The 20,755-nt window shown below is 37.0% G+C and overlaps 1 protein-coding gene across 13 annotated transcripts in view; it reads right to left on the bottom strand.

Annotated features, from left to right (window-relative positions):
• Positions 1-20,755, bottom strand: part of SLC9A9 (solute carrier family 9 member A9) — a 660,636-nt gene that overhangs the window by 174,422 nt on the left and 465,459 nt on the right. For all 13 annotated transcript variants that reach the window (XR_010943485.1, XR_010943486.1, XR_010943487.1 and 10 more), the window contains one exon: positions 16,154-16,307. Coding sequence is in view for 10 of the 13 variants with exons in the window: in XM_067737585.1 (XP_067593686.1) it covers positions 16,154-16,307 (154 nt within the window). In the remaining 3 variants the exon portion in view is untranslated. The remainder of the gene's footprint in view (positions 1-16,153; positions 16,308-20,755) is intronic.

Raw genomic sequence — 20,755 nt, 5'->3', positions numbered from 1 at the left:
AATACCCCAAAGTTAGCAGAAGGAAAGAAACCATAAAGATCAGATCAGAAATAAAGGAAAAAGAAATGAAGGAAACAACAGCAAAGAACAATAAAACTAAAATCTGGTTCTTTGAGAAGATAAACAAAATTGATAAAACATTAGCCAGAGACATCAAGGAAAAAAGGAGAAGACTCAAATCCACAGAATCAGAAATGTAAAAGGAGAAGTAACAACTGACACTGCAGAAATACAAACGATCAGGAGACATTACTACAAGCAACTCTATGCCAATAAAGTGGACGACCTGGAAGAAATGGACAAATTCTTTGAAAAGCACAACCTTCCAAGCCTGAACCAGGAATAAATAGAAAATATAAACAGACCAATCACAAGCACTGAAATTGAAACTGTGATTAAAAATCTTCCAACAAACAAAAGCCCAGGACCAGATGGCTTCATAGGCGAATTCTATCAAACATTTAGGTAAGAGCTAACACCTATCCTTCTCAAACTCTTCTAAAATATAGCTGAGGGAGGAACACTCCTAAACTCATTCTACTAGGCCACCATCACCTTGATACCAAAACCAGACAAAGATGTCACAAAAAAAGAAAACAACAGGCTGATAACACTGATGAACATAGATGCAAAAATTCTCAGCAAAATACTAGCAAACAGAATCCAACATCACATTAAATGGTTCATACACCATGATCAAGTGGAGTTTATCCCAGGAATGCAAGGATTCTTCAATATATGCAAATCAATCAATGTGATACACCATATTAACAGACTGAAGGATAAAAACCATATGATAATCTCAAAAGATGCAGAAGAAGCTTTCCACAAAATTCAGCACACATTTATGCTAAAAACTCTCCAGAAAATGGGCATAGAGGGAACCTACCTCAACATAATAAAGGCCATATATGACAAAACCACAGCCAATGTCATTCTCAACAGAAACCATTTCCTCTAAGATCAGGAACAAGACAAGGTTGTCCACTCTCACGACTATTATTCCACAAAGTTTTGGAAGTTTTAGCCAGAGCAATCAGAGAAGAAAAAGAAATAAAAGGAATCCAAATCAGAAAAGAAGAAGTAAAGCTGTCACTGTTTGCAGATGACATGATACCATACATAGAGAATCCTAAAGATGCCACCAGAAAACTACTAGAGCTAATCAATGAATTTGGTAAAGAAGCAGGATACAAAATTAATGCATAGAAATCTCTTGCATTCCTATACACTAATGATGAAAAATCTGAAAGAGAAATTAAGGAAACATTCCCATTTACCACTGCAACAAAAAGAATAAAATACCTATGAATAAACCTACCTAAGGAGAAAAAAGACCTGTATGCAAAAAACTATAAGACACTGATGAAAGAAATTAAAGATGATACAAACAAATGGAGAGGTATACCATGTTCTTGGATAGGGAGAATCAACACTGTGAAAAGGACTATATTACCCAAAGCAATCTACAGATTGAATGCAATCCTTATAAAGCTACCAATGGCATTTTTCACAGAACTAGGACAAAAAATTTCACAATTTGTATGGAAACACAAAAGACCCCAAATAGCCAAAGCAATCTTGAGGGAGAAAAATAGAGCTGGCGGAATCAGGCTCCCTGACTTCAGACTATACTACAAAGCTACAGTAATCAAGACAGTATGGTACTGACACGAAAACAGAAATATAGATCAATGGAACAGGATAGAAAGCCCAGAGATAAACCCATGCACATATGGTCACTTTATCTTTGATAAAGTAGGCAAGAATATACAATGGAGAAAAGACAGCCTCTTCAATAACTGGTGCTGGGAAAACTGGACAGCTACATGTTAAAGAATGAAATTAGAACACTCCCTCAGACCATACACAAAAATAAACTCAAAATGGATTAAAAACCTGAATGTAAGGTCAGACACTGTCAAACTCTTAGAGGAAAACATAGGCAGAATACTCTATGACATAAATCACAGCAAGGTCCTTTTTGACCCACCACATAGAGAAATGGAAATAAAAACAAAATAAACAACTGGGACCTAATGAAACTTCACAGCTTTTGCACAGCAAAGGAAACCATAAACAAGACAAAAATACAACCCTCAGAATAGGAGAAAATATTCGCAAACGAATCAACAGACAAAGGATTAATCTCCAAAATATACAAGCAGCTCATGTGGCTCAATATCAAAAAAATAATCAACCCAATCCAAAAATGAGTAGAAGACCTAAATAGACTTTTCTCCAAAGAAGATATACAGGTTGCCAACAAACACATGAAAGGATGCTCAACATCACTAATCATCAGAGAAATGCAAATCAAAACTACAATGAGGTATCACCTCACACCAGTCAAAATAGTCATCATCAAAAAATCTACAAACAATAAATTCTGGAGAGGGTGTGGAGAAAAGGGAACACTCTTGCACTGCTGGTCGGAATGTGAATTGGTACAGCCACTATGGAGAACAGTATGGAAGTTCCTTAAAAAACTACAAATATAACTACCATATGACCCAGCAATCCCACTACTGGGCATATACCCTGAGAAAACCATAATTCAAAAAGAGTCATGTACCAAAATGTTCATTGCAGCTCTATTTACAATACCCAGGAAATGGAAGCAACCTAAGTGTCCATCATCAGATGAATGGATAAAGAAGATGTGGTACATATACACAATGGAATATTACTCAGCCATAAAAAGAAATGAAATTGAGTTAATTGTAGTGAGGTGAATGGACATAGAGTCTGTCATACAGAGTGAAGTAAGTCAGAAAGAGAAAGACAAATACCGTATGCTAACACGCATATATGGAATCTAAAAAATATATATATGGTTCTTATGAACCTAGGGGCAGAACAGGAATAAAGATTCAGATGCAGAGAATGGACTTGAAGACACAGGGAGGGGGAAGGGTAAGCTGGGACAAAGTGAGACAGTGGCATGGATATGTATACACTACCAAATATAAAATAGATAACTAGTGGGAAGTAGCCGCATAGCACAGGGAGATCAGCTCGGTGCTTTGTGACCACTGAGAGGGGTGGGATAGGGAGGGTGGGAGGGAGACACAAGAGGGAAGGGATATAGGCATCTATGTATACATATAGCTGATTCACTTTGTTACACAGCAGAAACTAACACAACATTATAAAGCAATCATATTCCAATAAAGATGTTGAAAAAAATAATAATCATAAGCTATTTTGAGAAGAGCAACCAGTGGCCTATCCCTACCCCTACCCCACTTCATGGAATACAGCATCCTTGCCTGTCTGCAAGACAGCTGAAACACACTATGTTCTTCGCCCCACTATCTGCCCCAACCTAGAGAACTTGTATCAACCAAACCACCTAGAGAAGAAAGTCATAGGGTGGGATACAAGGTGGCAGTTGGGGGTGTTGTGTCACCCTCACAAAGGCAGGGACTGTGGTTTCTTGTATTCTATGCTTTATCTGGTGGCTGGCACAGAATAGAAGCTCAATAGATATTTGCTGAATGACTGTGAATGAGTGAAGGAAAGGATGGGGGACAGAGGTCAGCATTTGCAATGGCACATTGCATTCCAGGGGTATAAGTGTCCCATTAGTAAAGTGGTAGCCAAGGGTGCAGGTGCGGAGATGCCAGGAGCAGAGTGTGTAGCATTGGTTCAGAGGGCCTCAAGACTGAGAAGTGAGGATGACAGAAAATTCTACACATAGGTCATAGCTTCAAAGAGGACTATTTGCTTGATCCTAGAGCCTAGGTTACAGATGTTGCAAATTGACTTGCTTGCTATGGCTCCCAGAAAATAATGTGATGAACAACCAGATGGCTGTTTAGGGGAGCCTGGGGCAATCCACATACCTGTCTGTTGGCAAATACCAGGTCTGGAAATCTTTCTCCATATTCAAATACTACTGGAGGCAAGAAAAATCACACAGAGCTTACCAAGATGTTTTATAGAATGAAGAAAAAGGAACATCTTCCTGAAGACCTAGAAGAAATGAGCTTCTGGAATCAGGATAAAATTTTAGAAAACTGTTAGGCATCCTCAAAACATGCAGTAATCCTGGACTATAAGAAACAGGTTGGAAAGTCACCAAGGAGAGAATAGATTACATTGTTCGTGTTTAAATTAACCTGACCTTACTAGAAACAATTTGGCAAAATATATTTTGAGCTGTAGAAAATATTCTACCCTTGACTCCTTAATTTCATTTTTATTCTAAAACAAATCAGAGACACTAAAAGTTTTATGCAAGTATGTATGAAATAATTACATCATTTATAACAGTTTAAAATAAATCTAGTCTAATCTAATGCCGATGTAGATAAATAATTTTGGCATATTCATATGATTTTGTTATTCAGTCCTTGAAAACATAATTTCAAAGGATAGCTAATAAAATTGGAAAGTTATCATGCTATATTTTAAGTAAAAAAATAACAGATCTGAGTTTTGTTTTAAAAAAATTGATTTCCATAAAAAAGTCTATAGAAAAATGTACTACTGTTAGTAATTATCTCTGTATAGAAGGACTTCAGATGAATTTCATTTTTTAAAATAATTTTTTAGTTTTCTAATTTTATATAATAAGCATATATTAGTTTATATTCATAAAATTTAAACACCTGCTTAAATGCCTGGTAATGGCTCATGAAAAATAGAATTAAGATTACTGTTTCAAACATTTGTATTTTCTCCCCTTTCTCTGAGAATCCCTTTGAAATGCTAAGAGTGCTGTATAAAAATGAGTAGATCCATGGCGACAGTAAAATTTAAAAAAAAGAGAAGGGTGGGATTATTTTGCTGGCTAGACCAGAATAAACTGCAACCCACATGGACAGAGGCTGCAGGCAGGCAGCTGCACTCCCTGGCAGAGCCCCAGGAGGGCCACGCAGAGGGGCAGGTGAGGAAACCCAGGCTGTGGTGGCCCCAGAATGGACTGAACCAAACCCATTCCCAGCATTTTAGCTGGAACTTTCCAAACAAAGATGATCATTTGCTTGGTGGGGACTCATGTGTGGGTGCTGTGCCCAAGGAGAAAGAGCGACAAAGAACCTCAGGGGGACATGCAGTGACCTTTGAGGTACGTTTTGAATCCTGCAGAAAATAAGAAATAAGCAGCCAGTGCCACTGAGAAGTCAACTGTTGAGATGCTTTTCACCCTCATCTCCAAACATGAGTGTTGCTTCATAACTGGCCAGTTATACTCTGCACTACAGATCTAGCACTGGGAAGCATAGAACACTCTGCCCATTAAGAAAAAGAAGAAAAAGAAAAGAAAACAACAGCTAAGACTCTTCCAAACATTCCTTGTACCGAATACAATGAAATCTGCATGAAAGCATATTTTGCCTCTAATGGGCAATTCCCTGTCTTAAGCAATTTCTTCCAAGTGACTCTGTGTGATAGAATTCAACACTTATTTTTAAAAACTCCAGTTAAAATCCCATATTTTGGCTTGCAATTGATCTCCAGGGTAGATGCTAAATGGGAGCTTTATTGTAATTCTTTGGATTTTACACATTTTAAACCATAAGGTTTAAAGTGCATACTAGCAGGTAAAAGATTATAATAGATTAAAAAAAATAAGACTTTATTTTCTGAAGAGAAGTTAAGGACTTCAGGGAATGAAATGATGTTGATCAAAACACTGAAATCTACTAGCTCACTGCTTACTTATAGCCAGAATGAAATGGAGGAAATAGGGAGTCCCCACTGTCTAGTGCTAATGAAAATGACTTTGCTGTATTACTTTTTAAGATTCCACATTATGAGAACTAGAGGATAGAAGAGGGGCATGAACATATAAGAAGGATACAACCATTTTAAGTTTCATTTCTGGGATGAGAAAGACATACCAGACAATTTGAAGATTCCCTATCATAAAATGGTGTACTACACACAACACATCAGAAATATGTGAAAGACTGTATAAAATTAGAATGCAAAACCTTGATTACAAAAAAAAAATATAGTGGGAAATTTAATGTACCTCTTTCAGAATCTGACATCTAGTAAAAATATAGATAAGGATATAGGGAATTTGAGTAACATAACCAAGAAACTCAATACATATGTGCATAACTTTTTTCTTAAAAATAGCAAATATACTTCTTTTCATGTCCATGGAATATACACCCAAATCAGTCATGTACTTGATCACAAAGAAAACTTGTATTTTGTTATTTAAAAAATCTTTTTTGATGTGGACCATTTTTTTAAAGTCTTTATTGAATTTGTTACAATATTGCTTCTGTTTTATGTTTTGGTTTTTTGGCTGCGAGGCATGTGGGATCCTAGCTCCCTGACCAGGGATCGAACCCACACCCCCTGCATTGGAAGGCAAAGTCTTAACCACTGGACCACCAGGGAAGTCCCGAAAATCTTACATTTTAAAAGTAGAATTATTACTGATAACATTCTCATAATTTGATAAATTAGGAATAAATTTTTAAAAAGGTGATCAAAACTGTGATCATTTGGTAAACTAAGAAATTGTCAAAAAATTACCTATCAAAGGAAGTCAGAACTGAATCATCTCAAATGTAATCACTGAATCAGAAAAGGATCATCAATGGATGCTAAAAACAGTGGCTTACAGAGAGATTGGAGACAGGAGATTCACACAGTGCTCAAGTATTGCCCCATAGGTTAAAAACTAATTCCAAAGGTAAAACTATACTTTTACAATGGGGGTTAGCGCTGTAACCATATGAACAAACTTAGCATCACCGAGAGTGGGACAACTTGACCTTACGTGCCTGTTGATATGAAATACACATTATTAATTTTTTTTTGAAATACACATTATTAAGCATAAAGCATTACCAATGAATATTCTTTTCTTTTTGGCTTAAACAACAGACATTTAATTTCGTCACAGTTCTAGAGGCTAGAAGTCTACGATCAAGGTCCCAGAATGGCTAAGTTCTACTGAGGGCATTCGTCCTGGTTTGCAGACAGCCACCTTCTCCCTGTGTCCTCATTGCATTCCATGGAGCATGTATGCAGAGAGACAGCGATTGATCTCGATCTCTCTTCTTACAAGTCCACCAGCCCTGTCAGCTAGGACCCTACCCTCATGATATCATTTAACCTTCATTACCTCCTAAAAGCCCTGTCTCCAAGTATACTCACACTGGGGATTAGGGCTTCAATATGTGAATTTTGAGAGGACACAGTTCACTACACAGCAGGGTAAGTCTCAGTTCGGACTAGCCACATCCACATGGTCAAAAGACATGGGGCTACCAGGTACCGTGTGGAATAGTACAGTCCAACAGTTGTACTTGAAACATACCCCTAACGAGTAAGAAAGACTTGTGCATTTGCCAATGAATATACTTGTCTAAAAGGTTCAACCTGAATTTCGAGCCTTGACCTAATTTCTAGTTTACAGGAAATATAGCAGAGAGAAGAACATATTAATGGATGCTGGGAGGAAACAAACAAGTCCAGAATGTGGAATAGTGTGCAAAACAACTGACCTGGTTTCTTCTAAAAATCAATGTCATGGGGAAGAAAACGAGAGAAACTGGTTTAAAGAGACTAAAAAAAACCCAACATTGGCCAAATATAATACATAATCTTGATTTGATCATGAATTAAGAAACATCTATACATAATTTTTTTTGCAATAACTGGGGAAATTTGTGTATGTACTGATAAAATTATTAATTGTTTTTAATATTTTTAGACACAGTAATGGTATTTTGGTTACCTAATAGAATGTCCTTGTTTTTCAAAGTTGTATCCTTTAGTATTTAGATAAGAAGTGTATGTCTGTTTTTACATTGAAATGATTCAGTGAAAAAGAAAAAAATAAATAAAAACACATTTAATATATGTGATATATATATATGTATATATGTGATATATATTTATATATAAAGGCAAGAAAGCAAAACAGGCATATTATTAACAGTGGATAAAACTAGGTAAATTGTATATGGATATCCTTTTTAGTTGAACTATATGAAATTGACAATACTTGACCATTTTTGAGTTTAAAGAAATGACAATTTTACATTTGAATACACCAATTACCATAGGAGACACTAGAAGGGTGACTAAAAACCCACCATTAAAAGAACTCCAGGAACCAGATGGTTTTACAGCTGACTTCTAACTAGCCTTTAAAAATCTGATCATTTCTATGCTATGCTATTTCAGGCCATGAAAAAATAGAAAAGTCTTTAGCTCATGCTATGAATTTAGTACATCCTTAACACTATTTAAACCCAATTAAGACAGCCCCCTCAACCCCTCAAAAGAAAAAGAAAAGTATAGACTAACCTCAGTTATTGTTATAGATAGCAGAACTGTAGGAAAAAATCAATACCAGGATATCTATCAATATATTTCATCACATCAATAACGTAGAGGAAAAAACTATGTGATTATCTCAATATATGCTGAAAATACTATTAAAATTTATCTGACATTTCTAATAAAAGCTGTGAGTAAAATAAGGTTACTAATGAGTGCTTAGTTCTGCTTAATGGACTTTAACATGTATTTTCTTATTTAATGTTCACACATTTAATCTTCAGAGACAGATCCTGTTATCCCCATTTTGCTCTCTAGGCTAAATGTCTAGAAGAGGGAATGTTGAGTCCTATAATAATTGTATGTTGAACTTTATAAGAAACTGCTAAAGTGATTTACAGATTGGCCATACCATTTTGCATTCCCACCAGCAATGCATTCTCTTTAAGTGTGAGTATGTAGCTTGTATTTTCATTCTCTTAACAGTGTCTTTTGCAAATCGAAAAATATTCATTTTGATGAAGTCCAGTTTATCATTTTTTTCTTTTGTACATGATGCTTTTGGTACAATATTTAAGACTCCTTTGCCTAATTTACGGTCATGAAGATTATTCTCTTATGTTTCCTTTTAGAAGTTTTATATTTTACATTTTGATCTATGATCCACACATGTCCTGCATCCAGTATATGTCCTGTGCCATCCAGTATATAGTCTGGGACCTGAGTGATGCTCTGTCTTGTAGCTCATGTCTCACACTTTGGTGTGCTGTTTAGGCTTACATAGCTTGGAAGCGAGCCCAAAAGTTTATACACAATTTTATCGGATCACTTTCTTGTGCTCCCTCTACTCCACAATGTCTTCCACGTTTTCTGGCTTCCCAAAGCCCAGGGCTTTCGTTTCCCTACACTGCTACATGTTTCCCATGATTTTTCCATAATATTGGGCCTGTTTCCAAGCTCAAGCAATGATAAGATTAAGAGAGAAAAAAATGCAGTGGGACTTCTTCCCAAGGCCTCTGGACCTCAGTTCCTCTGGTTGGGAATTTGGGGTCCACCCAATTGTTGCTGCCATCATTACCACTGCTGCCTTAGGTTTGCCTGGTATTGGGATGAGAATGGAGTAAATGATAATAACAAACAAAACAGGGGATTTCCCCGACTCTTTTGCCCCACAACAGTCCTCTGTCCTGTTCCTTATGTCCAAAACAGATAATTTCTTTTGCAGTTCTTCCTTGTTGTGCAGTTCTGGCTTTTAAACTGCCTTTGAGTTCAGGTCAAGAGATTCCAGAGAGGAAAAAAAAAAAGGGAAATTCATCACTGTTTTAATAGTACTCTGAATTCTGGTTTCCTTCCCCAATCTATCTGCTACCACTTTCTTTTAAGAGTCCTTAGATGACTGCTACATTCATTCTGGCCAGGGATTTTAATTGCATTCGTTGGAAGAGACAGAGGGGAGTAAGTGTGCTTACACCATCTTGATCAGAACTGGAACCCCTCCATAGTCTTTTGGATCACAAGTTCCATCTATTGCATTTAAAATATTTTTTTTTCAGACTACACCTATTACCCAAAGTAAAGATACATCTATTACTTAAAGTAAGGCACCTATATTTGATCATACTTTATGGTAGCGAGCTAATAAATTCTCTTTGATAGAGCAGAATGTTCACTGTTTGGTAAACTTAATAAATGGGTGAAGCTTATTAACATCGACGTTCTCAAGAGCATGTTGGAGAAGATAAATAAGAACACGCCTAGTGGAGGATAGCTGGCAGTTATGAACATAAAGACTATTATCTCTGAAACCGGCAAGATTCAGTACATAGAAAGAAAGCATATTAAAGAACCCAGATGGCATTGGAGGCAAATTTAGGAGCTGCTAATCCCTGCTTGTTAAAAACCTAGGATATATTTAGGTTAACAATAGGTTACTAGAGTTATACAATGTCTTTAATAAAATATGTCAAGCTAGATGGATTTAAGCAATAAATATTTGGAGTTTTGAAACATTTTTTAGAAGAGCCTATGGAAAGTAGAACATAATTTTAAATGGGGGTCAGAGGTAGGGGATATTAAGTACAAGTTTACATTCAAATGAGTAAACTGGTTTTCCATGTTTCTTGACAAAGGGTATTTCTCGGACCTGCCAATGAATAAAAATTGAGACAAAATGTACAAATTGGTACACAGTCAATGCAAAATAATGAATTGATACACACTGATGAAGCGGTGCAAATGAAATATCTGAGGAGATCCTAAGCAAAGATTATCATGTTCAGAAGGAAATAAAGCATGTTCTAGAAAGAATCTTTCTGAGCTGTTGGATGAATATAACGCTTTTTGTGAGCATTTTTCCTTAAGAGGTTTATCATTTTGAATGCAGAAATAGGAGCTGCCTGTAAAACTGATGAATCTAATCATTACAAAAAATGAACTAAGCTCCTCAGAGGCTATTTCTTTCTATTCCCCATGTAAACCATGCTTTCATAAATACAATTAATTAATAACACTTTATGTGTATGTATGTGTGTGTGTATATATATTCCATAGGCAGAAGAAGAGTGTTTGGATAAGAAAAGGCTCATAGGTGGTCTTTTTGGTAGTGTTACAGCAACATTTATTGAGCGCTTACTCTGTGCCCTAAATTTATACATGCAATACTTAATCCATATAAAAATCTAAAGAGGTAGGTATTATTATTGTTCCAAGTTTACAAATAAGAAAACTGAACCATAGAGAGGTTGAATTTCTTGCTCAAGGTCCCACAGCTAGTAAGAGAGGGAGGCATGGTTGGGCCCCATACCGTCTGCCTCCAGAATGTGTGCACTGATCTACTATGTTAATACACCAGTGAAGTAAATTGTTAAGCATGCATGAGACTTTGGATGCTAGAAAGAAAACCAGGCAGAACACAGTTGGATATGAAGGGAACTTGATTATATGTATTCTTCCATTATATAAAATTGACATTGCCTCACCTCAGCAATAAAGGAAGTCTGTATGTAAGCAGGTGTATTTAACTCTACTGTTAAGATTAAAAAATATTACTAAAGACAGTTCTCTCCTTACCACTGTTTGCATTCCCATGGTGGCTGTTATAAACTTTGTAGCCAGTGGGTATATATGATAAAGGAATCATTCTAGGATGACATAAAATAGGATGGGCCATAAACCCAAAATAAGTTTTAAATATTTAACTAAAATAATGGTAGTGGAGATGTTGCACTAGTTAAAAGTTATTCACTCTGCAATGGACACAGGGCAGTATGTGTGATTTTTTGTTTGATCTGAGGAAGGGGCTGACAGCAGGCTGACTTGGGATCCCAAATGGGGTTGGGAAATGAGCCTGAGGATAACACATTCTTCTAATTCCAAATTCCTATAATTGAGGAAGGCAAACGTCCCTGCTTGGCTACCTGAGATCAGGGCTGGCCTTGTTTACCTTTAACTTTTCTAGGTCAAGGAAAAAAATCTGCAGCAAGAAACTTCTGTGCGGCACTAGCAGGTCAACCCCATCACTCGTGAGGGATGAAGATTTCCTGTGTTTGTTTTTAACTGGCCTGTCTTGCTTATAAAAGTACATCTCTTTTTCCCCAGAGAATTTGTTAATCAAGGTAGTTTGCAGGCTTCAGGAATTAGCTCATTTATTTGGGGCAGCAGAAGAATGAACCAGTTGGGAGTGCAGGCCCTGGGCTCAGGCTGCCTGCCCTTGTAGTCTGACTCTGTAGCCGGACAGTGGGGTGACCCTGGGCCACTTTGCAAGGCCTCACCCACCCTAGGAGGTAGCTACTGCTATCGTCCCCGTTTTATAGATTAGAGGCTGAGTCACAGGGAGGTCTTATGCCTGGCACTTTATTTTCTAACTATCTGGCACAGAGTAAATAGTCAATAAAAGCCAGTTGTTACTCTTTGAGATGTTCGAAGCAAAAATCTGGAAACTGTAGAAGTCATCTTGCTGGGGGGCACTTTCTCATATTGTCTGGAATACAAGTTCTGAATTGCTCTTGTGTGCAAGGCTTTCTGCACTGTGGTTGAGGTATTTCGAAGAGATGGGTCCAGCATTCCTATCTGGGAGAAGCCAGGAAAGGTTTGCACTGTGGTATGGGCTCCATTCTCACGAGTTCTGTTAACTCCATGTGACACCCTACCCTAAACTAAGGATGGGGTTACCATCCCAGATTACTTACCACTGCCGGAGAGCTCTGCCTCACTGGTTCCTGAGGTGTATTTGTAGGCATGTGTAATTATTTGGTGGACAATACTGTTTACTGGCCTCTGTAGGGCAAAGCCTGACACCTTTGATCTCTTGTTTCTTGGCTAAAAGCAGAGCTAGTCCTCGGAGACTGGGAGCTGGGTTTTCCTCACCACCAGTATTAATGTAATTCACAGAAGGGAGGAGATCTGGATTCTAATCGAGAAACCATTCTGCTTTCTTTTACATGAAAACCTCCAAAATAATACTGGGGGGAGTCTTTTCTTTTTCTCTAGAATTTTAAGAAACAAAGGTTCGTGATTTATTTCAAATGCTGCATTAAAAATATTTGTTATTATTAAAAAAACAACAGCTTTAGGACAAGAAATTTGAATGTGCTTAGGATAAAACTTAACCAATGGAGAATTTGTTTCATATGTTAAGATCATGCTGAGTCTCTTTAAGCACGAAGTCATTGCTGTTTTAACGTTTTTCTATTAAAGTGTAATTCATATTAATATTATCAATTTTTACCTTACATAAAACGTTTAATCTGCATCTTACTGTGGTAGTTTTCAGCTGAATGGCAAATTTTATAGGGATTAAAAAATAAATAAATAAACTCAAGTACATACCTAATAACTTAAGAGGAAAAAAAATGTAGAAATTTAAAACAATCAAAAAAGGGGGCTTCCCTGGTGGCTCAGTGGTTGGGAGTCTGCCTGCCGATGCAGGGGACATGGGTTCGTGTCCCGGTCCAGGAAGATCCCACATGCCATGGAGCGGCTGGGCCCGTGAGCCATGGCCGCTGAGCCTGCGCATCCGGAGCCTGTGTGCCGCAACGGGAGAGACCACAACAGTGAGAGGCCCGCGTACCGCAAAAAAAAAATGATGGACAACTACCATTTAAAAGCGATAATGAAATGAAGGATTTCTTTGATAGCATTACAAACCACAGTGGAAGTGGAGCATATGCTGGTATCACTATAACATGGTCAAACCAAATTTATGTCGTGCTTGTGTGTGTGTTTGAACACACACTAACTTATGATCCTATTCTTTTATGTTTATTCTATTGTGCTCTAGTTCCTTCTCGTTGATCAATGCACAATGAATTTTTCTCTTCAAGTTAGCCCCTGCTTCCCTCCAGCATAGGTGCTAAAATTTTTAAACTTGAGGCTCAGGTGTGGGGCCCTGGGCAACCCCAGCCAGATCTGACAGTATTTAATATTAGCCCCATCTCTATGTGGGGTTATAAGTCTAAACCAGTGATTCTCAAAATGTGGTCCTAGAGCAAGCAGCATCAGCATTGCCTGGAGTGTGGTTAAAATGCAAATACTTAGGCCCTGAACCAGACCTACTTGATCAGAAACTCTGGGGCAGGGGCCCAGCAATGTGGGCGTTTAATGAGCCCTCCAGTTGGTTCTGATGTTCATTAAAGATTGAGAGCCTTTTGTCTTAACTTGGTCTTGCTGCCCTGTATCCTGTCTACCTGGGTTGACTTCCTAGATACACACATACCTATAAAGCTCAGTTATCCCCTCTGATTTCCTAATGACTGGGTCTCTGTCTCTCTGACTGGGTTTATGCCCTGATTTCAGATTAACACTCTAGCTCCCAGCTGGGATTTCCACCTGGCCTGCTGGACCAGAGCCCTGTCAGCTCATTTCCTTAAATATATCACAGTCCTGCTTTTACTCTTCTCCCCTCCTGGCTGGTGGACAAGTCTGGCATTGAACCAGTTGGGCCATTTGGAGCCAATTCGCACTGGGGCATCTCCATGACCTGGGAACTCCACGCTGTGCCTCCCAGCAGGCCATAATAGCACTGGCCTAAGATGACCTCCAGGCCCCTCACCTGTGGACGTTATAGTTGACATTACTATCCTTCTTTATTAGTCCCTGTCCTATAACCTGATAAACGTTCTAACCTGCCTAAGGCCCCATTTTCTATTACCCTGTCCCTACTGATCTGGATATCAAGAGACTGCATGAGCTGTAACATCTATCTGAAGTCAGTGGATACCTTTGGAAAACACTACAGTAGAGTTAGGTAAACATTTTAGGGTAAAACATGTATTGATTTGGGACAAATCCTTCAGAGTAAAGAAAGACAATAGTAGAAAATAAGTTATATTTGAATTACTTTAAGAAAATGTTGCCACTTTATGTTCTGAAATAAAGCACCACTTTATGTTCTGAATATTCTAATTTACCTGATAGAGCATTCAATACATTTATCTTGTGAGGATTGGTATCCTCTAACTTCTGCTTTCCAAGTCCTAATTGTTCCACGCATGGATCCACCTACTGAATTTATTTTCCCGAAACCTGAACACACCATTATCTTACTATCAGTTTACAGGAGACTCAACACCATAGCGTTTAATAAAATATTTGTGCTCATCCAGAGGAGCCTATAAGCAGCTACCACCGTGAAAGAAACTGAAGGTCACATTTATATGCCTAGAAAATAGTTCACCAAGTATTTCAAAACATTCTCCGTTTCAACCTTTGCTCAAAGCCCTTTTATGTTTTAGCAATATTCACAATACTTGAAGAGGTCCTTTTTTCCTTGAATTGCATTTAATGCGTAACCACTTGGCCCAGTTTAGACATAAGCTTTCTTACCCTAAACTCATGAGTTCCGCTTCTGCTTCTATTTGTCAGATGGATAGAAATTTGTCAGTAAAGCCTTAACAAAAGGAATTTACATGCGTGGTTATATTCATTCAATTTTTCATGGAGCAATTATTTATTCCATTCTACAACGTGCCAAGCACTACATTGGTGCTGGAATAACAGAGTCCTTGCCTGAAAAAAAATCTTCTTGGAAATCCCCTCCCAGTCAGATGGATCTTTTCTTGTCAGAGATGGTGGGTATAGATTTGCCTCACAGAGAATGGGCGGGGACCAGGGAGGGGCTGCATGGTCATCAAGATGTATGGCTTTGGAAAGTAAAATGTGACTTATGAAAGCACTGTTACATTCTGGGATGTGAAAATGAGGACCCAGATCAAAGAAACAAAGACAACAACATTTTACTTTTTCACAATTGGTACAAGCTATTCATTTTTCATCAAATCTTCTACTACCTGCATACTTTGGGTTAATAGCAATCATCTTCCAAGCACGGCTTACTGGATGGCCCCTAACTGAAGTCTTGACCTGATTTTCCTTTAAGAAATTGTCTAATCTGTGTCTATAGCATCCCTCTGGCCAAACATATGGTTGAATAATCAAATACATTTAAGCATTTCCTGTGTCTCTAATTCTATCCTAAGTGCTGTGACAAGTTAAAAACAAAGCAAATTCATTTTCTTCTTGGTATTATAGATTTTTCTCTATAAATTCTACTGTATCATAAGTATCTTGAGGACAAGACTCATGTCTCACTCATTTTTGTGAACTCCATAGATTACCACATTATACTCAGTAAATATGATTGAATGGAAAAATTCATAAAGAAATTCATTTCTAGGGACTGTAGACTATAAACATCATCCTGAGATTTCTAGAACTTTTGGAAAAGTCAGTTCTGTTGGTGATAGGTCATACTGTTTCACCTTGTGAATGAAGGTCAACTTGACCCCAGGGAAAGTTAGTGTACAGACATGCCATTGTACTCTTGACCAGTCAGCAACATCAGAAACAGTGCAGCCATGCCTCATAATGATTTCCTTTGTTAAGCAGTGTCACTCACCTGATCTGAAGCCAAGTCAGCATGGGGGTTGTTCCTCCTCCGAATACCCAGACTGTGAAGAACACGAGGAGCAGAGTAGTGGTAAACATCATTTGCTTGGGCTGAGATTCTGTGTTCCGAATAGCCAAGGCAAAAGCTATCGCTCCTCGCAAACCTGATGGAGAAAAACCAAAGAAGGAAAAGAAACATCTGCACGAGTGTCATTCTCATTTCATTGAATTTATCTTTACAATTTACTGAAAAACACAATTATATTTTAAAATTAAACTTTTAATTTTGAGATAACTGTAGACTCACATGCAGTTGTAAGAAATAATAGGGACTTACTGTGTGCCCTTTCCCCATTTTCTCCCCAGCGGTGATGTCTCGTCTTGCAAAACTGTCTAGTACAACATCACACCCAGGATTTTGACGCTGATACAGTCAAGATTCAGTACATTCCCAACACCATAAAGATCCCTCATGTTGTCCTTTATACTCACACCTACTTCTCTCCCACAAACTCCTTAACATCTGGCAGCCAGTAATCAATCATCCATTTCTATAATTTTGCCGATTCAGGAATGTTATATAAATGGAATCATGAAATATGTAGCCTTTTGTAATTGGCTTTTTTTCACCCAGCGTAATTTTTGGATACTCATCCAGGTTGCCAAATGTATTGATAGTTTGTTCCTTTTTATTGTTGAGTAGTATTTCCATGGTATGGATATTCCACAGTTTGTTTAACCGTCATCTGTTAAAGGACACCTGGGTAGTTTCCAGTTTTTGGCTATTACAAATAAGGCTGCTGTGTGAATGAATGTAAGTTTTCAGCTCTCTGAGATAAATGCCCAGGAGTGCAATCACTGAGTTATATGGTATTTGCATGTTTTTTTAAATTAATTGATTTTAATTAAAAATTTTATTGAAGTAACATTATTTAAATTTATATGTATAACATTGTATATATTATAACATGTTTCACGTGTCCAACATTATATTTCTATTTTTAATTTGATTTAATTTATTTTTTTATATAATGTGTTTTTATTTTATTTTATTTTATTTATTTATTTATTTTTTGCGGTACGTGGGCCTCTCACTGTTGCGGCCTCTCCCGTTGCGGAGCACAGGCTCCGGACGCACAGGCTCAGTGGCCATGGCTCACAGGCCCAGCCGCTCCGCGGCATGTGGGATCTTCCCAGACCGGGGCATGAACCTGTGTCCCCTGCATCGGCAGGCGGACTCTCAACCACTGCGCCACCAGGGAAGCCCCTATAGCATGTTTTTAAAAGAAATTACTACCAAACTTTTCCAGAATGGCTCTAGCATTTTACATTCCCAGCAGCAATAGATAAGTCATCCAGTTTCTCCGCCTTTACCAGCCTTTAGTGTTGTCATTATTTTAAATTTTAGCCATTTTGATAGCTTATTGGGGTTATAATTTCCATTTTCCTAATGGTATTGTACATTTTTTAATGTGCTCATTTGTGATCTATCTACCTGCTTGGGTGAAATGGCTCTTTGTGTCTTTATCTCATTTTCTAATTGAATTGTTAGATGTTTGTTAAATTTTGAGAGTTCTTTATATATTCTAGATAATAGTCCTTTGTTGGATATATAGTTTGCAAATATTTCCTCCCACTTTGTAGCTTTTTATTGATAGAGTCTAATCTGTTGATCTTTCCCTTTATAAATCATCTGTTTGGAGCCAAGTCTAAGAACTCTTTACTTAGCTCTAGGTCCCAAAGATTTTCCCTTATATTTTAAAATTTTTTCTAAAAGTTATTTAGCTTTACATTTTACCTTTAAGTCCATGCTCATCTTGAGTTAATTTTGGTATAAGCGGCGAGTTTTAGGCTGAGGATATATATATATTTTTTTGCCTATGGATGTTTAATTGCTCTATTGAATTGCTTTGGTACCTTTGTCAAAAACCAATTGGGTGTATTTGCGTGGCTCTATTCCTGGGTTCTCAATTCTGTTCCATTGATCTATGTGTCTATTCCTGTTCTGATGGTACACTGTCATGATTACTGTAGGTATATGGTAGGACTTAGTATTGGGTAGACCTCCTGCACTGTTGGTGGGAATGTAAATTGATACAACCACTATGGAAAATATTATGGAAGTTCCTTAAACAACTAAAAATAGAACTACCACATGACCCAGCAATCCCATTACTCGGCATATATACCCTGAGAAAACCATAATTCAAAAAAACAGATGTACCACAATGTTCATTGCAGCACTATATTTACAATACCCAGGACATGGAAGCAACCTAAATGTCCATTGACAGATGAATGGATAAAGAAGATGTGGCACATATATACAATGGAATATTACTCAGCCATAAAAAGAAATGAAACTGAGTTACTTGTAGTGAGGTGGATGGATCTAGAGTCTGTCATACAGAGTGAAGTAAGTCAGGAAGAGAAAAACAAATACCTTATGCTAACGCATACATATGGAATTTAAAAAAAGAAATGGTACTGATGAACCTAGTGGGAGTGCAGAAATAAAGACGTAGACATAGAGAATGGACTTGAGGACACTGGGTGGGTGGGGAAGGGGGAAGCTGGGGCAAAGTGAGAGTAGCATCGACATATATACACTACCAAATGTAAAATAGTTAGCTAGTGGGAAGCAGCAGCATAGCACAGAGAGATCAGCTTGGTGTTTTGCTACGACCTAGAGGGGTGGGATAGGGAGGGTAGGAGGGAGGCTCAAGAGGGAGGAGATATGGGGATATATGTATGCATATGGCTGATTCACTTTGTTGTACAACAGAAAATAACACAGTACTGTGAAGCAATTATACTCCAATAAAGATCTATTAAAAAAAAAAATCGGGTAGAGTGATTCTTATTTTTCATTTTCAAAAGTGTTTTAAATATTCTAGATCTTTTGCCTTTCCATAAAATTTTAAAAGAATATTGTCTGTATTTACAAAAAAAATCTTTCTGGGCACAAATACTTTTAGAAAATCAAGTGTGTTAGACAACAAGGAAAACCAAGCTTATGGACCATTGAAAATTAATAAACGATTAAATGACGTTTAAGAATTATTCCAGCCTGAGAACACACTTTTACAAAGTCTATAATCTAAACTGACCTATTAAAACCTGCTTTTTTGTCTATTTTTCTTCTTTAATAATAATATGTTAATTGAATTTTTATGAAGCCATATTAAATATATTTGCAGGAAGATGTTAAAGAAGATTAAATGCTACAATTTCAAATCAAAGTGTGATGACATTATAAAAACAGATGTAGACTTTGAAGAAAAGTAAATAAAAGCACAAGTAGTAAAATAAAAAAGTTAAAATTGAAAATCTCTCTTGGGTAACACAAGACTTATAAGACATTTACAGGCTCTGTTACACCATGTAACAGGGCAAATAAACATTTATAATGATAGCAAGTATAAGTCAAAGGTAGTGATTTTTGCTACTTTTATAGGAAGGTTTAAGTCACATACATAAAATTTCAATGGTCCATTTTTTATAATATTTATTGTATTAATATCATCTAGGTTTCTAATTTTCTAAATCTTTATTCATACATTAAGAGACTTTTAGAAATTGGATACAGGTTAGGATGAGAAAAACTATAACTACTTTGGTCTTTATCCTTGGCTTTGCAACTTAGAATATAATGCTCCTTTCTCATCTTTACACTGAGAATATACAAGAGACAAGTGGCATAACACAAGATCCAGAGGATTAGAATAGAGAGACTTAATATATTTTGCCTGAAAGAAGGAAGCCTCAGAAAGAGAAAGGAACATGCACTCTGATTATAAAATTACCTTCAAGGAACAAAATGTAATGGAGGAAGAAAATTATTCTAAATCTCCATGTAGACAAGGAAATGGCCTGAAGATAAGAAAGATAACATCTGAAGTAGATATTAATAAAGAAAAAAAATTTTTTCATCAGAAATTCTGAACACTTAGATGGCTGTACTCAAGAAGAGTACACCAGAGACGTTCATGCACTTAGACCCAGCTGGGGACAAGAGAGTGGGGATATTAATAACCCTTATTACTGGAGAATATTTCAATAATGTTCTCTCCAGGAAATACAAATGGTGTCATTAGGGAATGAGAACTGAAAGAAACAGTTTTCCAACAGCCTTCTATATCTGAGGAGAAAATGTATAGGTTAAGGTAAAGCTCCTAGCAGTGTTTAATCAGGACAAGATTGGAGATAGAAAGTGATCTTTTCTTTTTCTCTTTTCCTCAAGCTCACATTTCCAGAAGTGTCCATAAAGAAGCATTATTCCAGTTAAGTGGTGTGTATTAGAAATATTAAGTGATAAGACTCTTAGTATTTGTTTTCATTATATTGAATATTTGTGTGTGTGTGTGTGTTTGGCTTTGTTTTTTCATTTTTTGTTTTTACTTTGAATTTTGTGAGAAAGAGAAAAATAGAGACTGGAATAAAAGTTAAAACTTGCTACGTCATGTTTATTGTAAAGTTCATGTTAGTTATCAAGGGCAAGGAAGGACATAATCATTTATCTTCCTGAATATGTTTTATAATGTATTGTTATTATGTTAAACTAGCATAACTAGGCTCTTAAATCTAAATTATCTATACCGGAGCAGTTCTT

Source organism: Pseudorca crassidens, chromosome 5 (assembly GCF_039906515.1).
Source record: "Pseudorca crassidens isolate mPseCra1 chromosome 5, mPseCra1.hap1, whole genome shotgun sequence".
In the NCBI taxonomy this organism is placed as follows: Eukaryota; Metazoa; Chordata; class Mammalia; order Artiodactyla; family Delphinidae; genus Pseudorca; species Pseudorca crassidens.
This window is presented reverse-complemented; position numbering and strand designations above follow the sequence as displayed.